Source organism: Nelumbo nucifera, chromosome 2 (assembly GCF_055504915.1).
Source record: "Nelumbo nucifera cultivar China Antique chromosome 2, China Antique-T2T, whole genome shotgun sequence".
NCBI lineage: Eukaryota > Viridiplantae > Streptophyta > Magnoliopsida > Proteales > Nelumbonaceae > Nelumbo > Nelumbo nucifera.
In genome coordinates, this window is record NC_142650.1 from 18,327,054 (window position 1) to 18,354,757 (window position 27,704).

Below are 27,704 nucleotides of genomic sequence, written 5' to 3' on the forward strand. Positions count from 1 at the left end.
TCAATACTTTATTTCATGAAGAGATATTCCCAATGCAATGCAATAATATTCGAACGGACTTTGCAGTTAGTGAATCCGGTTTCTTGCAACTACCCAACCATTTTTCCCAAAATTCTACGAGTACAACGCTCACCAACGTCATTCCGGGTACTTGTTCGAAGCTGCAGCTTACGTGGCAAATTTAGGAGATCACACGTATTTCGTTTTCCCGGTCTCTTTCACCTTGATAAGTTTCTATCCACAACGGTCTGATACGTGTCGGAACAAGCAATTTTGGCGCGTTTTTTATGAAGAAATTAAAAAACTTTAAGGGTTTTTACTCTAAACACCGACAACTTATGGGCTGACGTAGAAAGAATAATACTCAAAATGAGATGGAAGATCATGGTTTCTCTAGTCAGCTTTCACTTGGCAAAAAATATGTAAAACTGTTCGGTGATTGTTGATCAGACGGTCCTGATTTCTAGATGCTGGGTCCTTTGTCGGTCGTACTTTAGTATGCTGTAGCCATTGCACAAAAAGTAAAACAAAATCAAATGACTTTTTATTTTTTTGTTTGTTCTGATAAACACCTTTGAATTTCGTTTTTTTATCCAAAAAAATCTCGTTATTTGCCGCCCGCTGGCCGGCTGGTCCCTATTGAGTATTGAGTCTATTGACTAGCCTTGTCGTCTACGTCTTAACTCTTAACTCAACGCTCTCGACGGTCCTGGACAGGCTTCAACTGCTCTAAACTCTTTTCCTTTCTTCGAGGCCAACCAACTTTATTTCCCGGTTTCTACTTTTTCTGCTTTCTGGGTTCTGATTTCCGATACTCCGGCCGTCGGAGTGGTTCCTGAGCCACCCAAGATGGATTGCCGGCGGCTTCTCCTCCTAGTCTTCTTCCTCCACCTTGTCGTTTTCTCTCGCTCCCTTGACGTCAACTGGCACAAGAAAGGCAAAATCAAAGGGCCAATAAAGACCCTGGTGATTTTAGTCATGGAAAATCGCTCTTTTGATCATGTTCTGGGTTGGCTGAAATCTTCCCGGCCGGAAATCGATGGTCTGACTGGTAAAGAGTCGAATCGGGTATCGGCTTTCGACATTGATTCGCAGGAGATTTTCGTTACCAACGATGCTTTGTTCGTCGACTCCGATCCCGGCCACTCGTTTCAAGCGATTCGGGAGCAGATTTTTGGGTCGGAGAACTGCTCGTCGAATCCGGCTCCGATGAATGGGTTTGTGCAACAAGCAGAAAGCATGGGTGAGGGCATGTCGAAAACCGTTATGAGCGGTTTTAAGCCTTCGCTGTTGCCGGTTTATACCACTTTGGCTAACGAGTTCGCCGTGTTCGATCGGTGGTTCGCGTCAGTGCCCGCTTCGACTCAGCCGAATCGGTTTTATGTCCACTCCGCCACTTCTCATGGAGCCACCAGCAACGTGCGGAAGGACCTCATCCATGGGTTCCCGCAGAGGACAATTTTCGACTCCTTGGACGAAAGTGACCTTAGCTTTGGGATTTATTACCAGAACATCCCTGCAACTCTCTTCTTCAAGAGCTTGAGAAAACTTAAGCACGTAGTTAAGTTCCACAGCTACGCATTGAAGTTCAAAATGCACGCCAAGTTGGGTAAGCTTCCGAATTACGTGGTGATCGAGCAAAGGTACTTCGACGTGGAGCTGGCTCCGGCCAACGACGACCATCCATCGCACGATGTCGCCATTGGGCAGAAGTTCGTTAAGGAGGTGTACGAGACTCTGCGAGCGAGCCCACAGTGGAACGAGACGGCGCTGCTGATCACATACGATGAACATGGTGGTTTCTATGATCATGTGCCCACGCCGGTCATCGGTGTCCCTAATCCGGACGGTATCATTGGGCCTGATCCTTTCTATTTCAGGTTCGATAGGTTGGGTGTTCGGGTCCCGACAATATTGATCTCGCCGTGGATCGAGAAGGGTACAGGTTAGCTTTTTTGATTCTTATGCTGTTTTCAAAATTCTGGGTTTAACTTGTTATTGTCAATGTTGGTGCTGTCTCCGTTACTCGTCTACTTGCTTATTTGGGATAAATAAATATACTCAATGAATGCCATTCTCTCTAGAAAAGAAACCATTAGGCTCAGTTTGGAAAGAGTACAAATGCATACAAAATACAAGGCTTTGCACTCTACATATTTGTATTTGTTCTCGTTCGAAACTGAGCCTTAACTGACAAAGATGAAGCTCTGGAGCTTTTCATAGGTATTTAATGTTAGAATTCAAAAAACATGAACTCTTTTAATAGGTAATGCTTTTTTGTGTAGATGTGCCCACAAGTCCTTGTTTTTTTTTTTTCTTGTTGAGTCAGGTTGTTGGAGCCACATCAAATTCTGGTTCCCATGTTTGTGACAATGCAATACTGAGTGTTTATTCTTGTTTTCTGTTTTTCAATGGAGTTTGTATTGGGTTCAGTATGGGTGGAGCAAGAAGTTTTTTCTTTTGAGAGATGCTGAAGTTTAAGTAATGAAACTCCTATTAAAAAAATTAAGGCTTCCTTTTTGTCCATGTTGCAAGGGCTATTTAGGTTGGAAAATCTTTCATGGATGAAGGAAAGAATATCTATGAGAATGCAGAATGCTTTTAAACCACAATCAGAACTGTTCAGTAACAATTCAAAAATATGATGTGCAATATATGATATGTATCAAAAGAGGAACACCTTGGGCATCAACTATATACTCAACACACATCGGGCATTCCAATGAAGCCAGTTATTGAAATCTCAAAAGTCCAGAAGAAAAGAAGACCCAAAAGAAGATTTTTGCTTTTCCATATGGAAAGGAGTTCTGTACTGAAACTTGCTAGTTGCTAGTGTATAGAAGATGGTGGATGGTGAAATGACATAATGGAGCATGTGGAATTTTTTGGTTTCCAACTAGATTATACATGGTTTTTTTTTTCATCTTTTAATTTTATAGGCCTCTTTGATAAGAAATTCATCCATCAGGCTCATCCACGAGTTGCGTACAAGAATAGATAATATAATATTAACAAAATCTAAGCTTAGAGCCACAACATGAAAAAAGTGGTATAGCCCTATAATGTAACACATTTCTGAAATTTATATGATCAGGATCCAAATGAGTTTCACATTGGAGATTCATTGGGTGAAAGAGAGCTTGATATCACAACCACAACTTTATTTTGGGAGCATTTGCCATTTGGGCAGTAAAAGAATTCTATAACAGCTTAGGAAGTTCCCATATCAATTCATAAATCAAATTGTGAGAACTCAGATTTGACTCTGAAAGCAGCCACCTCATACAGATTGCAAAAATGAAATGCCAAAGGTTAGGTCTATATCCAGTTTACTCTACCTTCCAAGACCCCAGATAGCCAGTATTATCATTGGGTAATACATCTTTCTAGATTCTTGTTAGGTATTAACAACCAATAAGGAATCAAAAGAAGAAAATATAAAGGGAAGTAACATTCATATGTTCCTTTGTGGCATGTTTGTCTACTAAACAGCGCCAGGGAGGGGAATTGCTCTTTTGCCCTGTAAAAGTTGCGCAGATGAAAGGTCATGTTCATGAAGCTCATTTGCAAAAACTTATATATTATTTCATTTGCTAGCTTAGTGGAGACTGCAGCTAAAGATTGCTTATTGCAATTGGAAGGACTTCCTACTTGTGAATTCATCTTGTGTAGGCTGTTGACTGGTTCATTCCTTACAAACTCCTTTGCAAGAAGTTTGGAAAGGGATAGAAGTCTCTTGAGACACCAAGCAGGGGATTTTCAACAGTAGAAGGACCCACGTTTTCTTGAGAATTGGGATTTTAAGACAGACAATTATAGATCTCCTCGTGAAGGGCCTCTTTTTTCCTGTAGAAAAAGCATTTTCCTTATTAAGCCCTATAAAAAGTGCATTCTGCAGTCTATGATTTAGCTTGGATATAGAGCTTAAATGGTCACTGAAGAACTGATCTGGTCTGGACCTTCTTTTGTTTCAAACCATATGAACTTGGAAAGCTCTACAAGATCTTAAGTAAATGGATAGGTTAAAAAGTACAAGGACTATTTTGTTTATTTGTAGTGCAAATCCAAACTTGGTGTAAAATCTTGTGCATGGTCCACTTGTTTGTTTCATTCCAACCTGATATAAAATTTGCACTTTTTACCTTATTCCCACTCATTGGCAGATCCAACTTTTGCATCCCAAAGAATGATGCAAATTTTGCAACTCATTCCTTAACCTTGTCTTCTCATATAAAATGGGAAGCACTTATACTCCCATGATGCATTTACACTTGTTTACACTCTCTCTATTTGTATTCCCTTGTATTTGTGCCAGTGCAAATGATGGATTGCAAACAAACAACACCTAATCGTTAAACCCCCTTTGCCATTTACCAAGGCATGGTGGTGCTACTTGTAGGTTTCAGTAAGATTTGAAATATGAAAAGAGTTGGTCCCCTCTAAATCTTAGTTGAATACTAGGAAATTTTCTTCTTCTACATTTTAATTTCTCCATGCAATCAATGAAATGTTTTAAAATGTGGAGGCATAAGGCGTAAGCCTCTTGAGCACAGGGAGGCATAAGCCTCCTAAAGAGGATGAAAGGGGATCCGGGAGCTCTGCCCCCAGCCCAAACTTTCTTCCCCTTTCTTCCCTTTCCCTTTCCCTTTCCCTTTTCTTTTCTTTTCTTTAATTTCTTTCTTTTTCTTTTCCTTCCTTCCGTTTCTATTTTTTTTTTCTTTTCTTTCTTTCTTTTCATAGGAGGCATGCATGAGGCGTATGCCTCTAGCATGCGCCTTAGGGCTCTGCCCCCAGCCCAAACTTTCTTTCCCTTTCTTCCCTTTTCCTTTCTTTTCTTTTCCTTAATTTCTTTATTTTTCTTTTCCTTCCTTCCATTTCCATTTTTTTTCTTTTCTTTCTTTCTTTTCATAGGAGGCATGCATGAGGTGTATGCCTCTAGCATGCGCCTTAGGGTGATTTGGTGTGCCTCGCCCAGAGGCACACCTCCCATGCCTTTTAAAACATTGCTTGTAGATGGCATCTCACTGCAGGCTATTGCATCATTTATTACCTTTGTGGGACTATCTCGAGAGAATTATACATCTCCTCCACGCCACTAACAACTTTGAGGTCTACTTTCCAATTTGCAAGAAAAAAAAAAAAAGCTTTCTTGTGCCTTTTGAAGAAAGACAACATTTTTAAAATTTTCAAAAAAAATCAAATAAAATTAGAAATATTATTATTTCAAAATGATGCAAACTTAAATTGTAAAAGAAACTAAATATTCTAAAAGGCCTACCGGCTCAAATTAAAATACATGAACACAACATATTGAACATATTCAAGGTGAAAATATAGTAATAAAATCAAGTATAACATATAAAAATATTCAAAGCAATCAACAATTCAAGCATGTGAAATTTTCAATTTGTTTATTTCTCTCTCAATTGTATCACATCAGGTAGTTAAACATCTTGCATTCCTATTTCTATGAGATCATTTTCATATATCTATACGAAGCCCCTTGAGGTAAGCCCAAACAAGTTCATGTAAAGGTCCTAAAATATATAAAGAGGTTTCTTTTGTGATGTTAGTTGCATTTCATGTTTTCTTCGGCCTTCTCTTTCTCTTTCAAAGCTTCTACTCACACCAATTCACTTCTCACTGGTGCAATGGCTGTCTAATCAGTAAGCACACTACATCATCAATGTTGCACCTAGAATTTATCACGCGGCCTATTGTTACTCATTAGGAATATTATGCTTGATGTTTCCTGTTAGTTGCATGAAGCTGGAGTTCATACAGCACAGGTGTTTGATATTCAAAATGATTGTCCTGTCAGATATATTAAATAGCTTGGTGATTATTTTGCGAAACCTGAATCCCCCCTCTCCCACTAAGTAGTTTATTTTGTTTATGCTGTTCTTTGATCCATTTAACTACATGTATACTTACATTTACTGCATCTGCCAAGTCAGATGATACCTTTTTACTGTTGTTTATAGGACACTTAGTCCTACGTCCAGACTCAAAATCTGCCACTAATGTTGGCTACTAACAATACCACTTTGTGCCATCCATCCTCAACTCTGATACAAGTGCAGTGAGTAGCACAGACAGGTGGCGCAGTGGTAATGATAGTGGCAGATCTGGACTCTAGTAAGCAAATTCATATCCAAAATTAATGCTTCTCTATGATGTATTACTGAAAGTGAAAGGCTTGTAGCATCTTTTTGAAAAGATTGGAAATTCAAATAACCGGATTATAAGCTGCTTTTTGGTTCTTGGTGCAGTGATTCATGAGCCTAACGGGCCAACTCCATATTCACAATTTGAACATTCTTCTATCCCTGCTACTGTAAAAAAGCTTTTCAACCTCAAATCAAATTTCCTGACGAAGAGAGATGCATGGGCTGGGTCCTTTGAGAATTATTTCCATCTCCGTGACACTCCCCGTACCGACTGTCCAGGTTTGTATCTCCTTATTACACATCCTTTGGCTCAGTTTGGGAAGAATACAAATACAAATATGTACAGTGCAAATTCAGGTTTAGAAGTACAAAATACTAGGCTTTGCACTGTACATATTTGTAGTTGTACTCTTTCCAAACTGAGCCTTTTATGACATTTTTTTATCATGAATTCATCAATTCATTTGTGGTAATAAAGAACAATTATGGGTTTGTGGTACCTTGTCTAGAATGGTGGGGTATTGCCTCCCCAAATTCAAAATGATGGCTGTAGTGATTGATATACACTTCAATTAGTAAAGCATCTTTTGTTTTATCCCCAAGCCAATCACATCCCAGTTACTTTTGAATTGTGAATGGAAACTATCAGGTGTTACGTAGACCTGGCAAAAAGTTGACCCAACCTGCGAACCCAACCCGAAGAAAAAACAGGGTTAGGGTCTCATTTTTAGCTACCTGAATCTGAGAATGACCCAATCCGACCCGACCCAGAAAAAAATGGGTTGGGTTGGGCCATGGGTCAACCTGCTGACCCAATTGTCAAGTCTAATTGGGACTATTTATGCATTATTGGAAGTTTCCACTCTTTACTTTTTTCTATTTAGTCTTTACTCTTTATTTTGGCATTTTATATGTACTTTTTCTTTATTTTTTTAAGTTTCAGTTATTTTTGGGATGACCCGAATTGACCCATGGGTCGCATTTGACAATCCAACCCGAAGGTCTCGACCCAACCCGAACCGACCCACCCAACCCAATTGTCAGGTCTAGATGCTAGGGTCATCCAATGTCGTCTTTTCCTACATTGATGATTAACGTGTCTGGTAGGTTTGGCATTGAATCGCTTGCAGTCTTCTTTCTATGAATTCCCCATATTTCTTTTTTGCGGTTCTTAATTTAGAATACCTTGGAACATGGATATTTGCAGAAACACTGCCAGAAGTTGTGACCCCACTGAGGCCACGGGGACCGAAGGAAGACATGGGCCTCTCGGAGTTCCAGGTGGAGTTGATTCAGCTTGCATCCCAGCTCAATGGTGATCACGTTCTCAACACCTATCCATACATTGGCAAGAGCATGACTGTAGGTCAGGCAAACCAGTATGCTGAGGATGCAGTGGCTAGGTTTTTGGAAGCCGGAAGGGCTGCCTTAATGGCAGGAGCAAATGATTCTGCCATTGTTACAATGAGACCTTCCCTCACAAGCCGACTTGCAGGTGGGAATATGGACAGTGCTTGCTAAACCATTAATTCTGCCATACTCATCTTCTGTTGTAAGTTGCAGTTGTACATAAGAACTCACAAAAACATTCTTGTATTATATTTGAAACTCTTGTATCTTCCCGAAGTGGATACCGTACGAATATATGATAGACTACACTACTCCAAGGTGCTTCTTTCGCTGCTCTCTCTTGACTTTCTGCTCTACTTTCATCACTTACAACTAAGAACTGTGTGATTATGGGGATGATTGCGTGGTTAGATCAGAAGTGTGACAGGGTTCTCTCATCACCCAGTGACTTGGTAAGATTTGTTTTTTTTGTTTTTATCATTTTTTGGCAACATTTCCTTCAAACTTGAATGGTGGGCATCGGGGTGGCATAATTGATACATGATACATCTGTGGAGCAGATTCTTGATATTGCTGATAGGTATTTTAACTGTTTACACAGTGTTGATTGAGCTGCATTGTGTCACTTTCAATAGCGGAAGGTCAATGTTGCAGCTCATGTAAGACTGTTTTTGCTTTTCCGGATTTTTCATAGCTCTCTGTGTACAGCCAACCTTATGATAGACTTCTCGATTTCATAAGAATTGCTTAAAAAAATGACTGGATGAGACAGCCACTGGCCCATCGAACAATCTATCAATCGAGGGAAGTGTATATAGAATGGGTAATATTTATATTTATATATGACATATATTATTAGAGTCGGGTTTGAGTTGCTTGAGGTTTATCCAATCTAAAGTAAAATCGTGTTTATGAGTTTAAACCTAAATCCTAACCCGAATATCAACTTGACTCAATCCAACCCAACCCAGCTTTTCGGGTTGGGTTCAGGTCAACCCAGCCTAAGTTGCAGTCTTAATATTTTATTAGTTCAAATTTGACTTGAAAGCTCTAAATTGAATATATTTTTATATTATATACATTATATGTTTTTTATAATGTATAGTATATTCTTGTGATATACATAGAACATAAAAATATATTTTGTATAACATATGTATGTGTGTATGCAAATGTATGTATATTTGTGTATATGTATGTGCTATGTATATATGTTTATATTAATGTAGCCAGGCTCGTGAACAGAATTTTTTATTGTCTAAGCTTAAATTTAAATAACTAATTGAGCTTACTTCAATTAGAACTAATCGAACTTGAACCCAAACTATTCAATTAGAACTCAGTTTAATTGTCATTGCATTTTGTACTGACCAAAAAGAATGCATGAGTGTCATTTCAACTAGAAAAAAAAAATGTATGTATTTAAGAAACACCAAATATGATGCCTTTTTTATATCATATGAATTGCTTAAACACGTTTTTTGTTATATAGCTTTTTTCTTCTTTTTTTTTCGTTGACGACACCTTTCCGCTTGGTTGAAAGATATTTTTTCTTTTTTTTTTATTTTCTTGATTATTAGCGGTGATTGAAAGATGGATTGGTCATCCAACTAAACAACCTTTGCCACTGTTGGATTTTGATCTCATAAGAGATTAAATCCAATGGATTTGATTGGTCAATTACATGAGAAATTGCACCTGCACACTTGATTGAAAAATGAGTTTTTCTCTTACAAAACTCAGTTTTGAACTTGTCCCACATTGGAAAATTATAAGTTTTGTTTTCAGTATTTCAATAGGAGATGATTTGCACTCCTTAGAATTAGTAGAGGAGAGTATGGGGATTCGATACTGCGCAATGCGCGCGCACGCGTGTGTGAGACGCAATGAGGCGCACTTTGCTCGCACCCGCGTGGCTCACAATGGGTGGCTTTGGTTTTGGTGCGTTGCTGTTAACTATTTTTTAAACAATCACAATGTTTGAAATTGTAACTGTTCAATGTGCCTTCTCTAAACCAGCACCTACATTTTCTTCATACCTCTTCACAAATTATTTAAGGAGCATGAATCAGACTCCAAAACACACAATTTCGAAATTCACTCTCTTTGTTCAATCTGTTACAATCTCACAGAAGGTTTCTTTGGAGACATTTCAACTTTGTTGGTTGCAGACTCTCGCCCAAGGCTTTGTTGTATCCTGGGAACGAATTTGCTTGTAACCCAACAGCAAACTCGGTAAAACTGAGTGGGGGCAAATAACGTTCTAAAGACAATGTCTTCAAACGCACCTCAGAGCTTCTCCTCCAAGGTTACAGTGACCCCATTTTCTCCAAAAGCCACTAGTCTAAAATGATAATACAACCTAGTGAGTTCATGACGAATAAAAATTAAGTCAAGCAAATATGGTTGGACATGAGCTTGATCTAGAGATGTGATTTATAATAATGTGCTAGGATTCAAGACACTCAAGCTTGAAAAGTTGTTTGTTTGTTTGTTTTTTAATCTTTGAGGGAATTATTTGTATAATTCATGAAAAATGATAATATTTGTATTAACACATTTCTCAAGTAGAGTCTTATAGTTGGAACTGTCTACATCTACAATAGGGATGACAAATTTCCCCATTAAATTGGCGCCTTCTTTCACCCTGTCTCGCCTAAATGGAGTGGGTTTCCTTAATCTTAGCATAATGGGTGGGATGGAGAAAACATTTTTTGCCCAGATGGGGTTCGTATATATTTTTCTGAACCCACTCCAAAATTGGTGGTAAATTATTAAGATACCCCTAAGTTTATTATTAATTTCTAAAATATTCTTAGTTTTTTTTTCAAATTCTCAAAACCCTAGGTTCCCATAATCCCGTGTTTAAAATACCTCCAATTTTTCATGATTCCATTTCTAAAATATCCCATATTTTTTATATTCTTTTTAACTTATAATTTTAGAGTAGAGAACATTTAAGAATCCTTATCGAGGATAAGGAATGGGTGCCTCACCTTGAACCCACTCCACCAGTACCACCACCAAGGACGAGGTGGGAATAGATATTTTATCTATGAGGCGGGGACAAGGGCGCCCCCGCCTCATAAATGAAATGGACCGGCTCATATGTTATATTTTAGGTCTTATGGACCGGATTATATGTTATATTTGGGGTTGGGCCCGCACAGGTAAGGGTGCAACTTATATTTTAGGTCTTATGGACCACACCATGCATAGGTTATACACTTTATCATATGTTACAAGCCTGGGCCAAGCCTGGGCCACTGGGTCCATGATCATCTTTAGTTTACATTTATTTCCTAGTTTGGGACTGGGTCTACCCTGATTTGAATCAAATCAGAGGTACAAAATGAACCGGCTCATGATCTGCTTTGAATTCAAATCTGATCCTATTTTTGTTGGGTTCCGATATTCTCCCTTGTTGGATTTCCCGGATCAGACATGGATCGTAAAAATAGGATCTAAAATTGGGTTGGGTCTGATCCCTCTATCCGATCCTATCCGATAGGCTCGGGTAGTATTGCATTTTGTAATTTTTATCATTTATTTTTTAATACAAAAAGACATATATTTGTTGTTTTTGTTTATATAGAGTGTTACATTTTGCTAATTTTAATAAATTGTCAAATTTTATAAAAATTAAATCATTCGAATTAAGATATCTAGAATGAGATTCAAATTTGAATTAACCTTTTAAGATCCTATTGCGATGAGATAAGATATGAGATTTATATTATTGGATCCAATACAATAATACCCCAAACAGAATTCGAGATTATCATCCATGCATCAAACCTGATTTATAAAATGGAGTCGTGCTTTTTGGGCCATGACAGTTTGGCCAAGAACCACGCTCAAGATTTTTTAGTACTTGTAGTTAGGGGTGGCAATAAGCCGAGCTTTTTATAAGTTGTTCGAGCTTGGCTCGTGAAAAGTTCGACTCAATTTGGTTTTAACTGAGCTTGAGCCTAATACAGTGGCTCGATTATTGAATGGGCCGAGCTCGAGCCTATTAGAGCTCGGCTTGTGAGGCTTGTGAGCCGGCTCAAGAATATATATATAATATATAATAAAAATATTATAATTATTAACCCTTTTTAATATAAAATAAAAAGATTTTTATATATAATTTTTATTTTTATAAAATATTTTTTCTCAAAATTGAATTTGGGCCGAGTTGAGTTCGAGCTTATGCATTTTTTACTCAAGCCGAGCTCGAGTTCAAGGTTTTGGCTTGAACCGAGCTCGAGCTCGAGCCTAGCACTATTCGGCTCGGCTTGGCTCGAATCCACCCCTACTCGTAGCCTCATAGAATTGGGTCAAAAAAAAAAAAGAAAAAAAAGTAAACTAATCCTATCCAACCTAGATTGGGTTATAGTTACAGTTGAGGTTCATCATTTTAAAACTTACGGGTGGGTCGGGTGTCCAAACCCGATCCGAGAATATTCTCCAATTAGAATCATTTATGCAGGGATGCAAATGGATTGGATTTGAATACGATATATCCATATCCAATCTAATACTGTTCATGTCGGATCCGAAGATCTGATAGGTAGGGTTGTACACGAGTCGGGTCGGGTCGGTTTACTGGGGTTTTCCCAACCGACCCGACCTGGTCAGGTAACCTGAGGTGGAAACCGAAACTGACCCACTGATAGGCAAAACCGACCTAGTCGGTTGGGTCGGTTTCGGTTTTGCTCCTGTAGTCAAACCTTTATTTCTGAAACTTGTCTCACATTTGGTTCAGTATCAACCTTACTAACCCCTGTTCCACTCAAAAAACTTTGTATTTCCCTGGTAAGCAAGCAACCTTAATCTGTTCAGACCTTTGTTGACCACCACCTGTCATTGAGCAGAGAATTTTTCATGTATGGGTTCCCGATTGTCATTTCTTAGTGCATAGGGTAGCCATTTGGGCATAAGTTTTGAATTGAGACGTTGGATTCAGACCCAGTGATTCTGATCTGCTATTAGAGGAAGGAAGCTGTAAGACTTCCGTTCCCACACCGAGCTCCAGAGTTTCCTTATTTATGAAATTTCTAATCCCTTTATGTGACTCCTTTCTTTGGCTGAAAAAGAAGCTACTTTTGTCCATGTCAATGAAGTTAGGAACTACTGGACTAGTAGAAGACTAGTTCGGTTCGGTTTCGGGTCGGTTTCAGTTTTTACACAAGAAAACTAAAACCGACCCGATATTTCGATTTATAAATTTTCCCAACCCAAAACTAACCGGTGCTGATGAAAGCCTGGCCGACTTGAATTGGGTCAATCCGGGTTGATCGGTTTGGTCGGGTTGGGCCTTTTTATTATGAACAGCCCTACTGATAGGCCTTGGTTTGAATACGAATCCTATTGATAAATTGGATATGATCCGATCCAATTTATTTAAAAAAAATAAATTATATCAATTTAAATAAAAAACAAAAGATACAAATATTTTTTAATTATTTTCATTATATATATACAAGTCTTATAAAAAAATAACATAATAATTTTATAAAAATATAATATAAATAATATATTTATGAATAAATAAATAACATATATATATATGTATATATATACAGATCGGATCAGCGCGTGACTAATACCAAAGCATCATTAGCCATTATGAGATGAGTTGCAGGAGTAAGTACACCCACCGCATGGCAATGGTACACGGTTTTTTCAGGACGAGACTAGCTCCGTTGCAAGTTGAAACATATCAATGATTCGATATGTTTCCATAGATAGAAGGGTAATTTCGTATTTCAACCTAAAGCTTCTTAATTCATACACGTTCACTCCGGTTTCTGAATAATGGGGTGTCTGACTTCCCACGGAATATGTTTTTACGATTTTAGTGTAAGCTGGAGCTCATGTGTTGTGTTGTTTTACTCAGCTTAATTCCTTATAAGGAAAACCAGAAACTGAAACGCAGAAGTAGAGAAGAAGAGACCTTCGGCTCATAGGTTCTCGTCGATCATCTGCCCAAAAAACCCTAAGTTTTTAAAAGAAATCAAGGACTTGGATGAAAATTGGTAATGGCGAATAGGAGCAAGAACGAAGCGAGCAGTAGCAGGAGAAGCAGCAACAGAGGTGAAAGCATCGTCGTTGACGTCGGCAAGCGGAAGGGCTCTTGTGGTTATTGTAAATCTGGTGGATGTACAAGCTTCACCCACGGTTAGAGGATTCAGTGATGACTTCTGTTTTTGTTTACTTTTTATTGTTTCAACCGGCGATTTATTGGTTTTTGGGATTGCTTGGATATTGCTTGTGATAATTTTACCGAATTTTCTGGCGATTTGTTTGTAATTTTTGATTGATTGCTTGTTTTATGATTCAATTAGATCTTAGGAAAAACTAAATAGAAAAGGTCGAATCATTTGGTTTTTCTCCTCCCCTCCTCCCGAGCTTATTGAGTGAAATGATTGCTTTTGCAATTTCGGGGGAACGTATACTTCGATATCCATGCATATAATTTTATGAAAAGTGGTATTCATCTCTATCTTTTGGGTTAATCGTGGATTAGTGCAGAGCTCTGAATTTCATAAGAACCTACAGCTTTTGTTCTGCTATACCTGCTTGGTATTCACCAAATTCTTAGTTTATGGCTAAGTGCTTCAGCCTTATATTAGAGGCAGGGGTTGATTCTATGTCGAATTTTTAATCTTCTTTCACCTATAAACAATTCGAGTCAAGGGTGCAAGCTTGCTATGCAAGAGAAGTTGCTGGGCGTTGCCATCATGACCGAACTTGAGTTCTAGGAGTAACTTTTCAAAAATTTATTGTTTTCTCAATCACGTGGGATGACAGCCTCCATTTTACTTGATTCTTTTTATGTGAACCTAACACAAAAAGTACCTGCATTCTGCATATGGATTGAGGACCTGGTCTGGAGGAACAGTTTTTTGTCTGAAGGGAACATAAGTGCCATAAGTGGTTCTTTCAATATGCATCTCTGAGATCCTCGTCTCAAAGATGTAGTTCCAAGAAGTTTCTCTGGTTTTTCAATGGAGACACTACTGGCAAAGAGCAAAGAAATATAAGGTTTGGAAGGGGGAAATAGGAAAGAAAACTGCAGTCAGAAATAATCAAGTGCTGTCTAGAATTTATTTTTCTACCTTCTAAGTGTTCATTGTCCTTTCTCAATGTCTTTTCTACCAAAAAAAGTGTTGCCTAGAATACCTATGTCTCATTGATGAAACAAAGTATTTTCGGATCAAAATAAAATATAATCTAAAAGCTATAAGAGGATGAAAAACCATATGGTGGATGCAGGAATACCTGGAAGCAGCATTGGCAAAATCAGGAGGTGGTTTCTAGCAGTCTTAGTTTTGTATCATCATCATATTCTGTCATTATGAAGTTTTGTGTATATAAGTGAAGGGCCTATTTCCATCTGAAATTTGAGGTCAGTTGGATGATCCAAAGATGGGCTTATTTAGGTTTCATTGTAACTCTTTAATTGGGTTCTGTCCAAAAGTTGAAAAGTTTATATGTGGAGATGTGTTCAGGCAGCCTTCTTGGGTGTGAGTGAAATGGAAAAAAATTTAGAACATTCAAAGACAAGGAGTTTGATGTTAGAGTTATTATTTGACCTGTGTTGCACATTGGATTTTGATGAAGGAAGAATTCAAGTCCCAAGGGGGTCTTTTTGGCTCCATCTTGAGAGAATGGGGTGCAATTGCTAGATATGCTCATCCAAGGCAGAATATAATGGCAGACTGGGTTGCCTTGGGCTGTGGCGTGATTAAGCCGAATTTGATGAGAGTTGTTGTCTAACCTGCATCCTGTGCCCATCAGGTATCGGAGTGATTTTTAGAGACCACGAAGGTGATGTCCTATTTAGCTTCTTGGGGCTGACTAAAGAAGGAAATTCCCCTAAAGTTTAGTTGCTAATGTTCCAAAGTCTCAAGCTGGCCTATTTAATAAGATGGAATTGGTAGAAGGTGACTTCTGGATGGTATTGGAATGGATTCAGAACCCAATTTTGTCCTGTGGGAGGCAAGAGTATTGGCTAATGTTTTGGAAGGCTTGTTCAGATGGGTTCCTTGATCAACTAGGACTTGCTCTCCTCCAACCATGGGCCTAACCAAGATGACATATGATGGATGTAGCCTGGGCAATCCGGGGATATTTGGAATCGGTGGTGTGTATTGAGGCATGGAGGGCTATCCCTTATAACTATTACAAGGTTCCATTGTAGTTGGAACCCCAACAGGGCAGAGTTGATGACTGTGCTAGAACTTACAAGCAGTGTTTTAAAAGGCATGGGAGGCATATACCTGAAGGTGCCCCCAAAACACCCTGAGGTGTACGCCAGAGGCGTTGATGCCTCTGGGGTGTATGCCTCAGGTCTATGAGGTGCACACCTCATACAGAAAAGGCAGAAATAAAGAACAAAAGACAGAAAAAAAGGAAGAAAAGGAAAGGGAAGGGGAGGGAAAGAAAGAAAGAGAAGAAAAAAAGAGAAAAGAAAGAAAAGAAAAAGGAAAGGCAAGGAGAGGAAAGAGATCCTCATTGAAAGCTTGCAAATTCAAGAATAGTACCTTGGCCTGAATCCCATAATTTAGGAGGAACCTAAATGTTTGGGAAGTGGATGAATGATGGAACTACTGCACCTCTTATACAGGTGAAGTCTGCCAGGTCTGACAGAAGAATCTAGAAGTGGGAACTGGGAAGACTGGAAAATTCACAGTTAAATATTTTCACAAGGCCTTCGGCAGTGCAGAAGGACATTAAGTCCCAACTCACACCATCTGGGGTAAAAATGTGCCTTCAAAAACATCTTTCTTTGTTTGGATGGCCTATCTCAATAGAATACTTACAAGGGACAGCCTTACCCAGAAGGGTGCTGTACTGGATTCAGCTAGCTATGTTTTATGTGAAAGACAACTGGAAGCAGTGGATCAATCACCTTTTACTGCACTGCAGCTACTCCTGTGGGATTTGGAACAGAATTTCACATTTGTTCGAAGTACAAAAGTTGCTGCCCAGGATCAGTAGAGGACTTTCTAAAGGATTGGAAGGTGGAAGGGCTGAGTCAAAGAGGAAAATTAATCTGGAATATAACCCCAGAAGTGGTCTTCTGGTGCCTTTGGCAAGAAGGAAATGCATGAGTCTTCAAGAGCAAGATAAGTTCTGCTGATTTCATTTTTCAGAAAATTGTGGGAAAGATGTTCTCTTGGTTGTCTGGTCAGAGGTTGTTTAAGGGTGTAGGTTTTGAATCTTTTTTTTTTATTATACAGGATAATCTTTCTGTAAAGCAGGGTGAGGATCAAGGTTAAAGGGAACAGTTTTTTCTTGTTTCCTTATTACATCGTCTTGTTGTACATTTTTTTGTTCATACTAATACAATGATACTTTACCTTTTCTCAAAAAAAAAAAAAAAAAGAGTTCCTTTCTTCTTCCTCTTCCTCCTCCTCCTCATCTTCATTACGCCTCCTTAAGGGGCACAAAGTAATGGCGGGATGGTGCAAGAACTGTGAAGGTCCATAGTTATACATGCATGCATTGAGGGAGATAAAGAAGCTGGTCAAGGAGATAAGTACAACTTTTACATGGAGAAACATAGGTCAGAAAACGGTATGGGTGATATGTTGGCAAGACAAGGAGTTAACAGGGATTATCTCCATTGGTGGGATGACTCTCCAAGGGGGAATTTGTAACAGTATGATGTAAATATTTTTTGGTAATAAACTAAAAATTTATTAGAAAGAAAAAGATAATGATACAAGGAAAATGACCAGAGATCATTTTAGAGAAAAAAAGAGAAAATCCACCCCATCCACCCCTCCTTAGCAGAAAACAATCAACCTGGAGAAAACAATAAAAGTTATGACTTTCCACCCAGAGAAAAAAACCCAAACAAACTGACCCAAAGCAAATAAACCTCAGGATAGAAAACTCCAGGATAATACTGAGCCCTAATTTGAAAAGATTCAGAATCCCAAAAGCCAATAAGCACCAATGAAATAGATGAGCTACCCACCACCAAAAAAGCCAGACCAGGAACTCTCTACTTCTTTACGATCCTCCTAGGTTTAAGTGACTTCTTGTTTGGCCCAATTCCAAATAGACCCCTTTTCAATTGAACAAAAATATTTGAAACCAAGATGTCTTGGTTCTTCCTCATCCTTCTAATTCTAACTGCTAGAGAGGCCTCTCTAAGCTTCTTCACATACTTAAATTCCTCATTGATTCTTTCCATCTCTAGCATTTAGTTCTTCTCAAAGAATTGGCTTGCATCAGATATCTCATTCTTTTTCTTGAATGCTCCAGTTAAACCATCCAATCTTTGAAAATCATGACTTCCGGAATCAAGTGATTTTTGTTGAGAAAGTTTAGGCAAGGGTGTTTTTAGTCTTTTACTCTTCTCTTTGTACTCTCTTTGTATTTGGGCACCCAAGTAGGGGCCTCCTTGTAATTTCTTGTTTCAAAATATAAAGTGCCTTTTGAGGGTGTGAACAGTAACAGAAACACACCACTTGACACGTTCCTCTTCTTCTTTTTTCTTCTTCTTCTTCTTCTTCTTCTTCTTCTTCTTCTCTCTCTCTCTCTCTCTCTTTCTCTCTCTCTCTTTCTTTCTCATACAAACCCTAGATTTACAACACTAGTTTCACAACTTGGTATCAGAGCGGGTAAAGGCACTTGGGAATACCTTTCCTGCTGACTCTCTTCCACAAGATGAACTGCTGATGTTAGAGTGCCGCCAAATGACATCAACAGTCCTTTTCGGGTGTTGGCAGCAGTACATGAATCCTACATGGTTTGATTCACCTTGATTTTAGAAGATTTTAGGTATGACTCTTGTCTCTGTTCGAAGCTTCTATGATTTTTAGTCGCTTTTTCAAGCACAAAATTGTAGAAATTCCAGATCTGATGTTGAGCCTTATACACTATGTTTAATCAGTTCTTCTGCTACAAAACCTATACCATTCAGGTCGTTTTTCACTTGGGAAGCAATGGGAAGTGGTCCTGTAATTTTCTAAGACCTAGACAATTTTTTTTTGAGATTTTCTTCTCCCTCTAATTTGTCGCTAACCTAGTTTTTTGGCCTTTTTTTGTCTCTTAATTGTGTGGTGACCTGGTTTCTTGGGTCCTTAGTTGTGGTTAAGTATTGGGGGTCCCTTTTGGTTGACAAGAAAGTGTTTTGATAGAATATGGAATCATCTAAGGATGTACAAATGGTTTCTAGTGTGCTTGCAGGAAATGTAGACATTTCTAGTGGTATGATAACTACTGTTAAACTTGATGGAACCAACTTTTTAGAGTGGTCCCAATTTGCTAAACTTACCATCTTGGGAGAGGTAAACTGGGATTCATCATAGGAAAGGAAGTGAAGCCAAATCTGGAAGATCCGAAATATGCAAAATAGGAACAAGATACCTCCCTTGTAATGTCATGGTTGATTTGCTCAATGCAATCTCATATTGCTCGAAACTACATGTTTCTTCCAACGGCCAAAGATCTTTGAAATAGAGTTGTTGCCACCTATTCCCAAGTTAACAATATTGCTAGAGTGTCTGGCTTCAGAGGGAAGCATGTAGTATGCGTCAGGGGGAGAGATCTGTTGCTATGTATTTTTCTTCTTTACAGTCTATCTAGGAAGAAATGGATCACCTGAATGCTCTTGTATGGAAGGACCCTGAAGATGGTGAGCAATATCGAAAGTACATAGAGGAGAATAAAGTCTTTGATTTCTTGGCTGGCTTGAATCTAGAGTTTGATTTTACCAGGCAACATATTCTTATGGTCGGCATTGTCACTCTTGCCTCCATGTACTCCCTTGTACAAGGGGAAGAGAGTAGAAGGGCAAACATGATGCAACCTCCCATGATTGATCACTCTGCCTTTATGTCATATCGATCCAAGCAAAATACTAATAAGCACCTTGTTACTGGAAGGCTGGGGATTTGGTTTGTGATTATTGCAATAAGCTAAGACATACTAAGGAAAGGTGTTGGAAGCTCAATCATCATTTAAAACTGGGAAGAAGGGAAGTTCTCACTTGGCTACAATTGGTAATGATGCTCTACTTTCTGATGTTCATGACTCCTCTTTTGTAATGGACAAACATAAGAATATACTATTGTAGCTGGAAAAGGGTGGTACATCCTTCTCATCTGGTTCTGGACCTAGTAATCCATCTAGTTCATACGCCAAGACAGGTACTGCACTTGCTTGTTCCACATCTTTTAATCCATGGATTGTAGACTCCAGGGCCAATGCCCATATGACTAGCATGCTTTCACATTTTATCTCATATAAATTAACACCAGGGAGGGGCAAGATTACTGTTGTTGATGGATCTTAGATCCCTATTTCGGGTTAGGGTGAAGTCAAACTCACTCATAACCTTTCTCTTGCTGTTCTTCATGTGCCCTAGTTACATAAAAGTTTGTTGTCTGTTAGTTCTCTTACAAAATCCCATAATTGCTCAATGACCTTTTTTCCTTCCCTTTGTGTTTTTTAGGACTTGAGCACAAAGAAGAATTGGAAGTGGGCATGAAGTTGGTGGAATCTACCTCTTTGATGGACCTTAAGAGCATGGATTATCGAGCCAGACTGAGTCTTGTACAAATGAGAAAATGAGTCTTTTGAAATTATGGCATTGTCGTCTTGGCATATGTGTTTCAATTCTATAAAACTTTTGTTTCCAAACTTATTTGACTCAGTGTCAAAGTTGAACCTTGAATGTGAAGTTTGTCATCTATCAAAACATTGTAGAACCACATATATTGTGAGTGGTAAAAGAAGTAATGTTGCTTTTCATTTGATCCATGCTGATGTTTGGGGCCTATATGCTAGCATGGGTGGGTATAAATATCTTATCCCCTTCATTGATGACTACAATCAGTATACATGGCTCTACTTGGTGAAAAGTTGGGATGAAGTTCCTATGATGGTTCAAAACTTCATGAATATGGTAGAGACACAGTTTGAGAAAAGTGTTAAGATAATAAGATCTGATAGTGCCAATGAATACTTTGAACATTATTTGCACAGATTTCTTGAAGATCGGGGCATTATTCACCAAAGTTCATGTATTCATATTCCATAACAAAATGGGGTAGCTGGAAGGAAGAATAGGCATTTGTTGAAGTTGCTCAACGTTTACTATTCTAGACTCATGTTCCCACCCGTTTCTGGGGTGATGTTGTTGAGACAATTGTGTATCTCATCAACAGACTTCCTTCAAGGATCCTTAATCTTTAGTCTCCTCATTAACTTCTCTTTCCTAATGAACCTCCTTTTAATCTCTCCCTCAAAATCTTTGGTTGCGTTTGTTTTGTTTATGATATGAGTCATTCCTGGCGTAAGTTTGATCCTAAGTCAGTTAAATGTGTTTTCCTCAGTTACTCTCATGTCTAGAAAGGCTATAGATGCTTTGATGCTCTCTATGGCAAGAGATATGTCTCTAAGGATGTTACCTTTTAGGAGTCCTCTTTTTTCTAGTCATCTCGTCCTTCTCTTCAGGGGGAGAATGCAAGTGAAGATCGGACTCCCTTTCTGCCTTCTTGTCCATGTCTCTTCTATTCCTCCTTCTCTTCCCTCTCTTCCCTTTAACAATGGTATTCCTCCTCCTCTTCCCCTGTGTATTGGCCTCAGCCTTGGCAACAATTTTTCATCAGACGTAAGTAAGAGGGTGGCTCCTGAAATAGAATGCTCATTATAATCCGATTTCTCGGACTCAGGTGATCTCGAACCTCCCGATAATTCTATTACTGTTCTTGACCTTGATCTTTCTATTTCCATTCGAAAAGGGAAGAGGATATATAGCAAGTATCCTATTACTAACTATGTGTCTTGTGATGCTCTCTCACCTTCTTATTGTGCCTATATTTTTGCCATCTCTTTTGTTTCCATCCCTTGTAGTATTACAGAGGCAATACAGTCCCCTTATTGGAAGGAAGCTATGAACCAAGAGATGAAGGCCTTAATAAAGAACCATACTTGGAAGGTTGTTCCTTGTCCTAAGGATGAGATTCCTGTTGGGTGTAAGTGGGTCTACACTGTTAAGCACAACGTAAATGGTTCAATTGAGAGGTACAAAGCTTGGCTTATAGCCAAAGGATACACACAAACTTGTGGCATTGATTATCTGGAAACCTTTGCTCCAGTTGCTAAAATGAACTATTCGAGTGGTCATGTTTATTGCTGCCCATCACTTTTGACATTTATATCAAATGGATGTAAATAATGCCTTCCTTAATGGGGACTTAAAAGAGGAAGTGTATATTGACTTACCACTTGGGGTAAGCTTTCCTAATAGTGAAGGAAAAGTTTGCTGCTTGAAGAAGTCCTTGTATGGGCTCAAGCAATCTCCTAGGACCTAGTTTAACAAGTTCAAAAATGGTATCTTAAAGATTGGGTTTTTTCAATTTCTGGCATACCACACTTTATTCATTAGAAGAGTTGATGGAAGAGTAACAATGTTGATAGTATATGTTGATGACATTGTTGTGACAGGCAACGATATTACATGTATCTCCCAGTTAAAGTCCTTCATTGCTTCCGAATTTGAGATAAAGGACCTTGGTGGTCTTCGATACTTTCTTGGCATTGAAGTTGCAAGATCTAAGAAGGGAATTTTTCTGTCACAAAGGAAATGTGTACTTGCTTCATGAAATTGAGAAATTAAGGTGTAAACCTGTAGAAACTCCAATTGATCCCAACCACAAGTTGAGTGCTACCGAAGGAGAAACTCTTCCAAACAAAGGGGTATATTAGAGATTGGTGGGCTGCCTTCTGTATCTGTGTTTGACCAGACCTGGCATATCCTATGCTGTTGGAGTGGTTAGCCAATATTTGCATGAACTTAGGACCTCTCATATGTTGGTAGTTAATAAAATTTTAGCCTATCTGAAATGACGCCCTGGTAAAGGGATGTTGTATTCCAATCACGACCATCAAAAGATTGAGGCTTACACAAATGCTGATTGGGCAAGGTTCATTAATGATAGAAGATCTACATCTAGTTATTGTGCATTAGTCGGAGGCAATGTTGTTTCATGGAGAAGTAAGAAATAATTTGTGGTTGCTTATTCTAGTGCTGAGGCAGTATGCAGGGAATGGCTCATGGAGTGTCTGAACTACTCTGGTTGAAGACCTTATTAACTGAGATGGGCATCCAAGTGGATATCCCAATGAGACTATATTGTGACAATCAAACAACCATAAACATTGCCCACAATCCTGTTTAACATGATCGTACAAAGCATATTGAGGTGAACATACATTTTATTAGAGAAAAAGTTGCTAGTGGAGAGATTTTCCTTCATTTTGTAAGGTTTGAAGACTAACTAGCTGATTGCCTCACTAAAGGTGTTCACCGCCCAAAGTTTGCTAAGAACTTTGCCAAGCTGGGCATGATTGACATATATGCTTGAGGAGGAGTGTTGAGAAAGTTTAGGCAAGGGTGTTTTTAGTCTTTTCCTCTTCTGTTTGTACTCTCTTTGTATTTGGGCACCCAAGTAGGGGTCAACTTGTAATTTCTTGTTTCAAAATATAAAGTGCCTTTTGAGGGTGTGAACAGTAACAAAAACACACCACTCGACACATATCTCTTCTTCTTCTTCTCTCTTTTTTTTCTTTCTTTCTCATACAAACCCTAGATTTACAACACTAGTTTCACAATTATTTTCTTCTACACCATTTTCCATAATAGGCATAGGATAACTTCTACATCAATAACCTTTTCCAAATAAACTGATTTTTCAATTAGATGGCTACGCAATCCTCATCCCCTAGAACAACTAAACCCAACGGTTTATGTACTTAAACTTCTACATCAATAACCTTTTCCAAATAACTGATTTTTCAATTAGATGGCTTTCATCCAAAGTAATCTCCTTATCGCTTGAATCATGATCAAGTCCTTCCTCTTATCCTCCTTCCTTCTCTTCCCCCACTGCAATTTCACTCTTCTCTAAAGCTGGGAATGTTCTGTAATTTCTTTTTCATTTAGAAGTCTTTAAGAAAGAACCGGATGTGTGATGTGAATAATAGTTAGGGAGTAGCATTGGCTTTCCTCTATTAGGAGTGCTTAACACAAATCTCTACGGAAACCATTCATTTATTAGTTGATAATATTGACCAGTTCCTGATAAAAAAAGCTCCATTTCATGGACATTTTCAGCTATTTCTGTTCCAAGATATATTGTGATCTCTTTACTGTGTTGTATCGCTCCCTTCTATCACTTCTTGATAGGGGGTTTATCTAATTTAATGAAGCATCTGAGATCATTGTAATGATGCAACCTTTGCAGACAATGTTATCCAAATGGAAGGGTCAAGTTGATGGATGAATTTCGGTTAAAGTTTATCTGCCCAGGAGTTGACGGGTTAATTATTTGGTTAGAATTGAGTTAAACGTCAAGTGTATCTAGACAAGGGTTTGAGAGTTTATTAAAAATTGTACACTTTCTATTGGGTGCGCTATGGGCACATTGGACCTTTGAAGTGATGTTGACTTGTGCATGTGTGGGTGGGGTGGGGTGGGGTGGGGGGGATCTTATATGGTTCTCAACTAAATGCATTAAGTTCATGATTTGATGTATTGGCATTCCAGTGAGGAGAAATTTGCTCTTCTAGATTTAAATAGTTTCCGTTTCCTTAAAAATATTAATTTATTTACATTTCCATGTATAGACATGCAGGTAAAACTAGTTAATGCTGCAGTCAATATTCCTCCATCTGAATTTGTTACAAAATGTCGATTGCTATCTAAAAAAATTTATGGCGAACCAAGCATATGAACTTTGAATTAACAATTAATGTCTTGGTTTTTTCCTTGTGAATTTAGAAACCTGTGTATATTGAGACAAGATAGAAAACAAATTTTCTGAACATGTCTTTTTGGCATCCATTTTTGTAGGTTTATGGGCAGACAGTATTACTGTTGATGATTACCAAGGTTGGTATTCTTTACTTGTCTCTCTTTTTTTGTGGCATGGTTTTTAACAAAAGCTGTTAGAACATTTAGGACTGGCATTTTGACATTAGAACATTATGTAATTTGTATAAATTACTGACAATTCATTTTCCCTGCTATAACTATTCGATATTTGATATTACAGTTGCCTAAAAGGGGTTTATTCTGACCATTGAGTTTATCCATCACCACCACTAACATGACCCCCCCCATTACAAAAAATATGAAAAGTTAAAATCTTCATTAGAGAAGTATTTCAGCTACTATTTTCACCCCTTTTACGGAATTACCTTGTCTTTCACCCCATCTTTTTTTTATGAAGTGTATATAAATTAAGCTTTTGAACGAAAGGGGCAAAAAATAACTGAAATATTTTAGTCTGAAAACTTATCTATCCATTTTACATTGAAATGAAAGGATCCTTTATTATAAATTGTCCTATAGTCAATATTATATTCTTGCCATATAATTTCCACATGCATGCACCTCTCAGAGAGTTTAATTTTCACAAAGACCTTAGCTGTTAAGAATTTATGGATTGAACTTCTCAAGTATGTGTACTCCTTGGCTAGGTTGTAATTGCTTGCCACCAGAACAACAACATTATCAATCATCCATACCTTGCAAAATTGAAATGCTCAATATCAACATATTTACCAATATATACAACTAAAATATGGAATTAAGATTTTTAAATACCCAAACTTGCCCATACCCTAGACAAAATTAAAGATTTTTAAATAATAACATTGTAAACAACTATTGAGAAAGAGGAAAAAGCAATAAAAACATTTCCTTAAATCAGAATAGATACTAAATGGCAACATAGGCCACCCATCAAGAAGATATAATGGATCACCAGTCTAATACACTCATCATGGATTTATAAGAAACAAACCTTACATGAATGGTCTAGATCAGAGGAGTGAGCACACTGTCAATACAGAGGGTCTTTTATCTGATGGATGGTCTAGATCGACCACTTGATTCTTCCAATTGTTAGAAATAAGCACTTAAGCAGGATAGTCAGCAATACATGTCTCTGTATGTACTTGCATGTGTTCACACTTAAGCTATATACAACAACATAGCCATGATTAGAAGGTATCTGTTTGCCATACTAACTCATAAACCTAAAACAAAGTAGTGTATCTAGCCTCAAATTGAGTCTAAAAAACAAGTGTGCACCTGTATATTAGTTTTTAAAACAATAGTATTTTTTTGCCATTTAACCGGGGATGTGCCCATATGGGATTCTTCATTGATACTAAAGACAACAAAATATGAAATTTATATGACTTGCAACAGAGCGTCCTCGAATTCAAAATGATATGGACAATCTCCAGTGGACAATAATTGATCTCATTAGAGCCAAGAAGAATGAGGTTAAGGATTTACTTCCTACTGTTGTGTCCAACATAACCACCAAAAGACACAGTTTACCTCCTCTTATTTCCCCTCAACAATATCAAATAGAAATAAATGAATAAATAAAGAAATTAGCAGAAAATGTATGCCAAAAAAAAAAAAAGAATCCCAACACCAACGGACGGGAGGGTGAAAACCCATCCCCAATGTCAGCTCCATGAAAAGTCCTTCAAAATAATAAATAAATAATTAAGAGAAAAATGATATATAAGTAATTAGTTAAGAAAGAATCGGCTTTGCCTGGAGATTCCATCAAATTCCCACTATAACTCTATAAGCTGAAAAGAAGAGGTAAATTTCAAACCAAAGAAATCACCCCAGGCTCTCTCCCACATAACCAAGCTCTCCTGGCCCTTTGGACAATCACTACTGATAGGCTTCCTTGCAAAAAGCAGTTCAAGGAGCACAACATCAAATTCATAGACATCAATTTTGTCATTACCTTTCCATACATGAAGAAGCTAGAGGATGAGATGATACAAACCTAAAAGTTCCCGCAACATCAGCATAAGTTATATGGGATGACGAGGAAGAAGCCCACTTAGCAAGTCCAAAATCTGATAGCTGATGAAACAATCAAGGATGACATGAGTAATGTCTTCCATTTACAACTGTAGTTAATCCAGAGGGGGGGGGTTAGAAAATTTTAAAAGAACAGCACCTGGGGCTCAAAATCATCAGAAAGAAGGATATTAGATGATTTCACGTCCCTATGGATTACAGCTTGATCACTTCGACTATGTAGGTAATCAATACTTCGGCAACACCCCGGGCCAATAGTGTTCAAGGCGCCAAGGCGAGGCTAGGCGACAGGGGGCACCTAGTCGCCTAGGCGATGGGATTTTTTTTTAAGTAAAAACATGTATCCTAGGGTAGTTCCCTAGGGTCCATATATTTCCTTAATAAATATCCATAATTTTCATAAGAAAAGTATAAACTTCATGTTAAAGTATAGAAAATCAACATATTCCAACATATTCATGAGAAGAAAAAGAAGAAAGAAAAGAAAATTTGAAAAATATTGGGGCTGAATCCCTATTTCTGTTATAGGAAAATGTGTTGATTGGACAACATTTTATGTTCTTTCTTACTTATTGGTTCAGGTTTTGAAGTCTTTGAGGGTTCAATACAGCATTTAGCAATGTTTGTGTTGATTAAACTCTAACAAATAAGAAAATAACAAAAAGAAATTAGTATATAAACACACAAAATGAATATTTTAGTTTAAAAATAGTTATTTTATAATTACAACCTCAAAAAATTAAGAATATAGAAGTTTGTTATAACACGCTATAGAAAACGGCTTGGTGAGACTCCAAGGGCGCCCTGTCACCGCTTAGGCACCCGGCTAGGAGTCGCCTTGACAACTATGACCACCTTATATTTATGGGATGAAGCAACAAAAACCCTGATGATTTGAGAAACCCTAACAGCAAAAGAACCTAGAAGTTCATGAAATAGATGAGAAATACTTAACCTTCTCCCAGTCATAGACATGTATTTGAAGAACTTGGGACTCAAAATCTTTCACAATAAGTTTAAAATCCTCGTTTCACTCAAGATCCAGGGTCTTTATCTTGACTGTTGTTTTGTTTGCTGGGAGGCTTTCACCACTGAATCTGAGTTTAACATATGAATCAGATGTTCCCAAGAAATCCATCTTCATGAGCTTAAGAGCCCATACAACCCTCGCATGTAATAGAGATAAAAATCAATGGAACCAGTGCCATCACATAGTCAGATACAGATTGATAGTACATCATTAAAACTCCCCTCCAGATGTTGCTCAATATTATGGAATTCTACCTGTTAGCTATTTAAATGGATAATAATGA

The 27,704-nt window shown here is 38.0% G+C and overlaps 2 protein-coding genes across 4 annotated transcripts in view; both read left to right on the plus strand.

The window, feature by feature from the left end:
- The first annotated feature begins 581 nt into the window (after window positions 1–581).
- Window positions 582–7,849, plus strand: NPC1 (non-specific phospholipase C1). Its single transcript, XM_010258262.3, has 3 exons — window positions 582–1,945; window positions 6,273–6,449; window positions 7,378–7,849. The coding sequence occupies exons 1-3, from the start codon at window positions 850–852 to the stop codon at window positions 7,689–7,691; spliced, it is 1,587 nt and encodes a 528-aa protein (XP_010256564.1). The 5' UTR covers window positions 582–849; the 3' UTR covers window positions 7,692–7,849.
- Window positions 7,850–13,119: 5,270 nt separating this feature from the next.
- LOC104596942 (arginyl-tRNA--protein transferase 2) overlaps window positions 13,120–27,704 on the plus strand; it is a 32,446-nt gene continuing 17,861 nt past the window's right edge. The window contains exons 1-3 of one of the 3 annotated variants that reach the window (XM_010258259.3): window positions 13,120–13,260; window positions 13,405–13,685; window positions 24,385–24,423. In XM_010258259.3, the coding sequence (XP_010256561.1) occupies window positions 13,547–13,685; window positions 24,385–24,423 (178 nt within the window). In that variant the 5' untranslated portion in view covers window positions 13,120–13,260; window positions 13,405–13,546. Of the gene's footprint in view, window positions 13,261–13,309; window positions 13,686–24,384; window positions 24,424–27,704 lie in introns of those variants that run through there. The other 2 variants (XM_088898009.1, XM_010258260.3) reach the window with 2 other exon arrangements.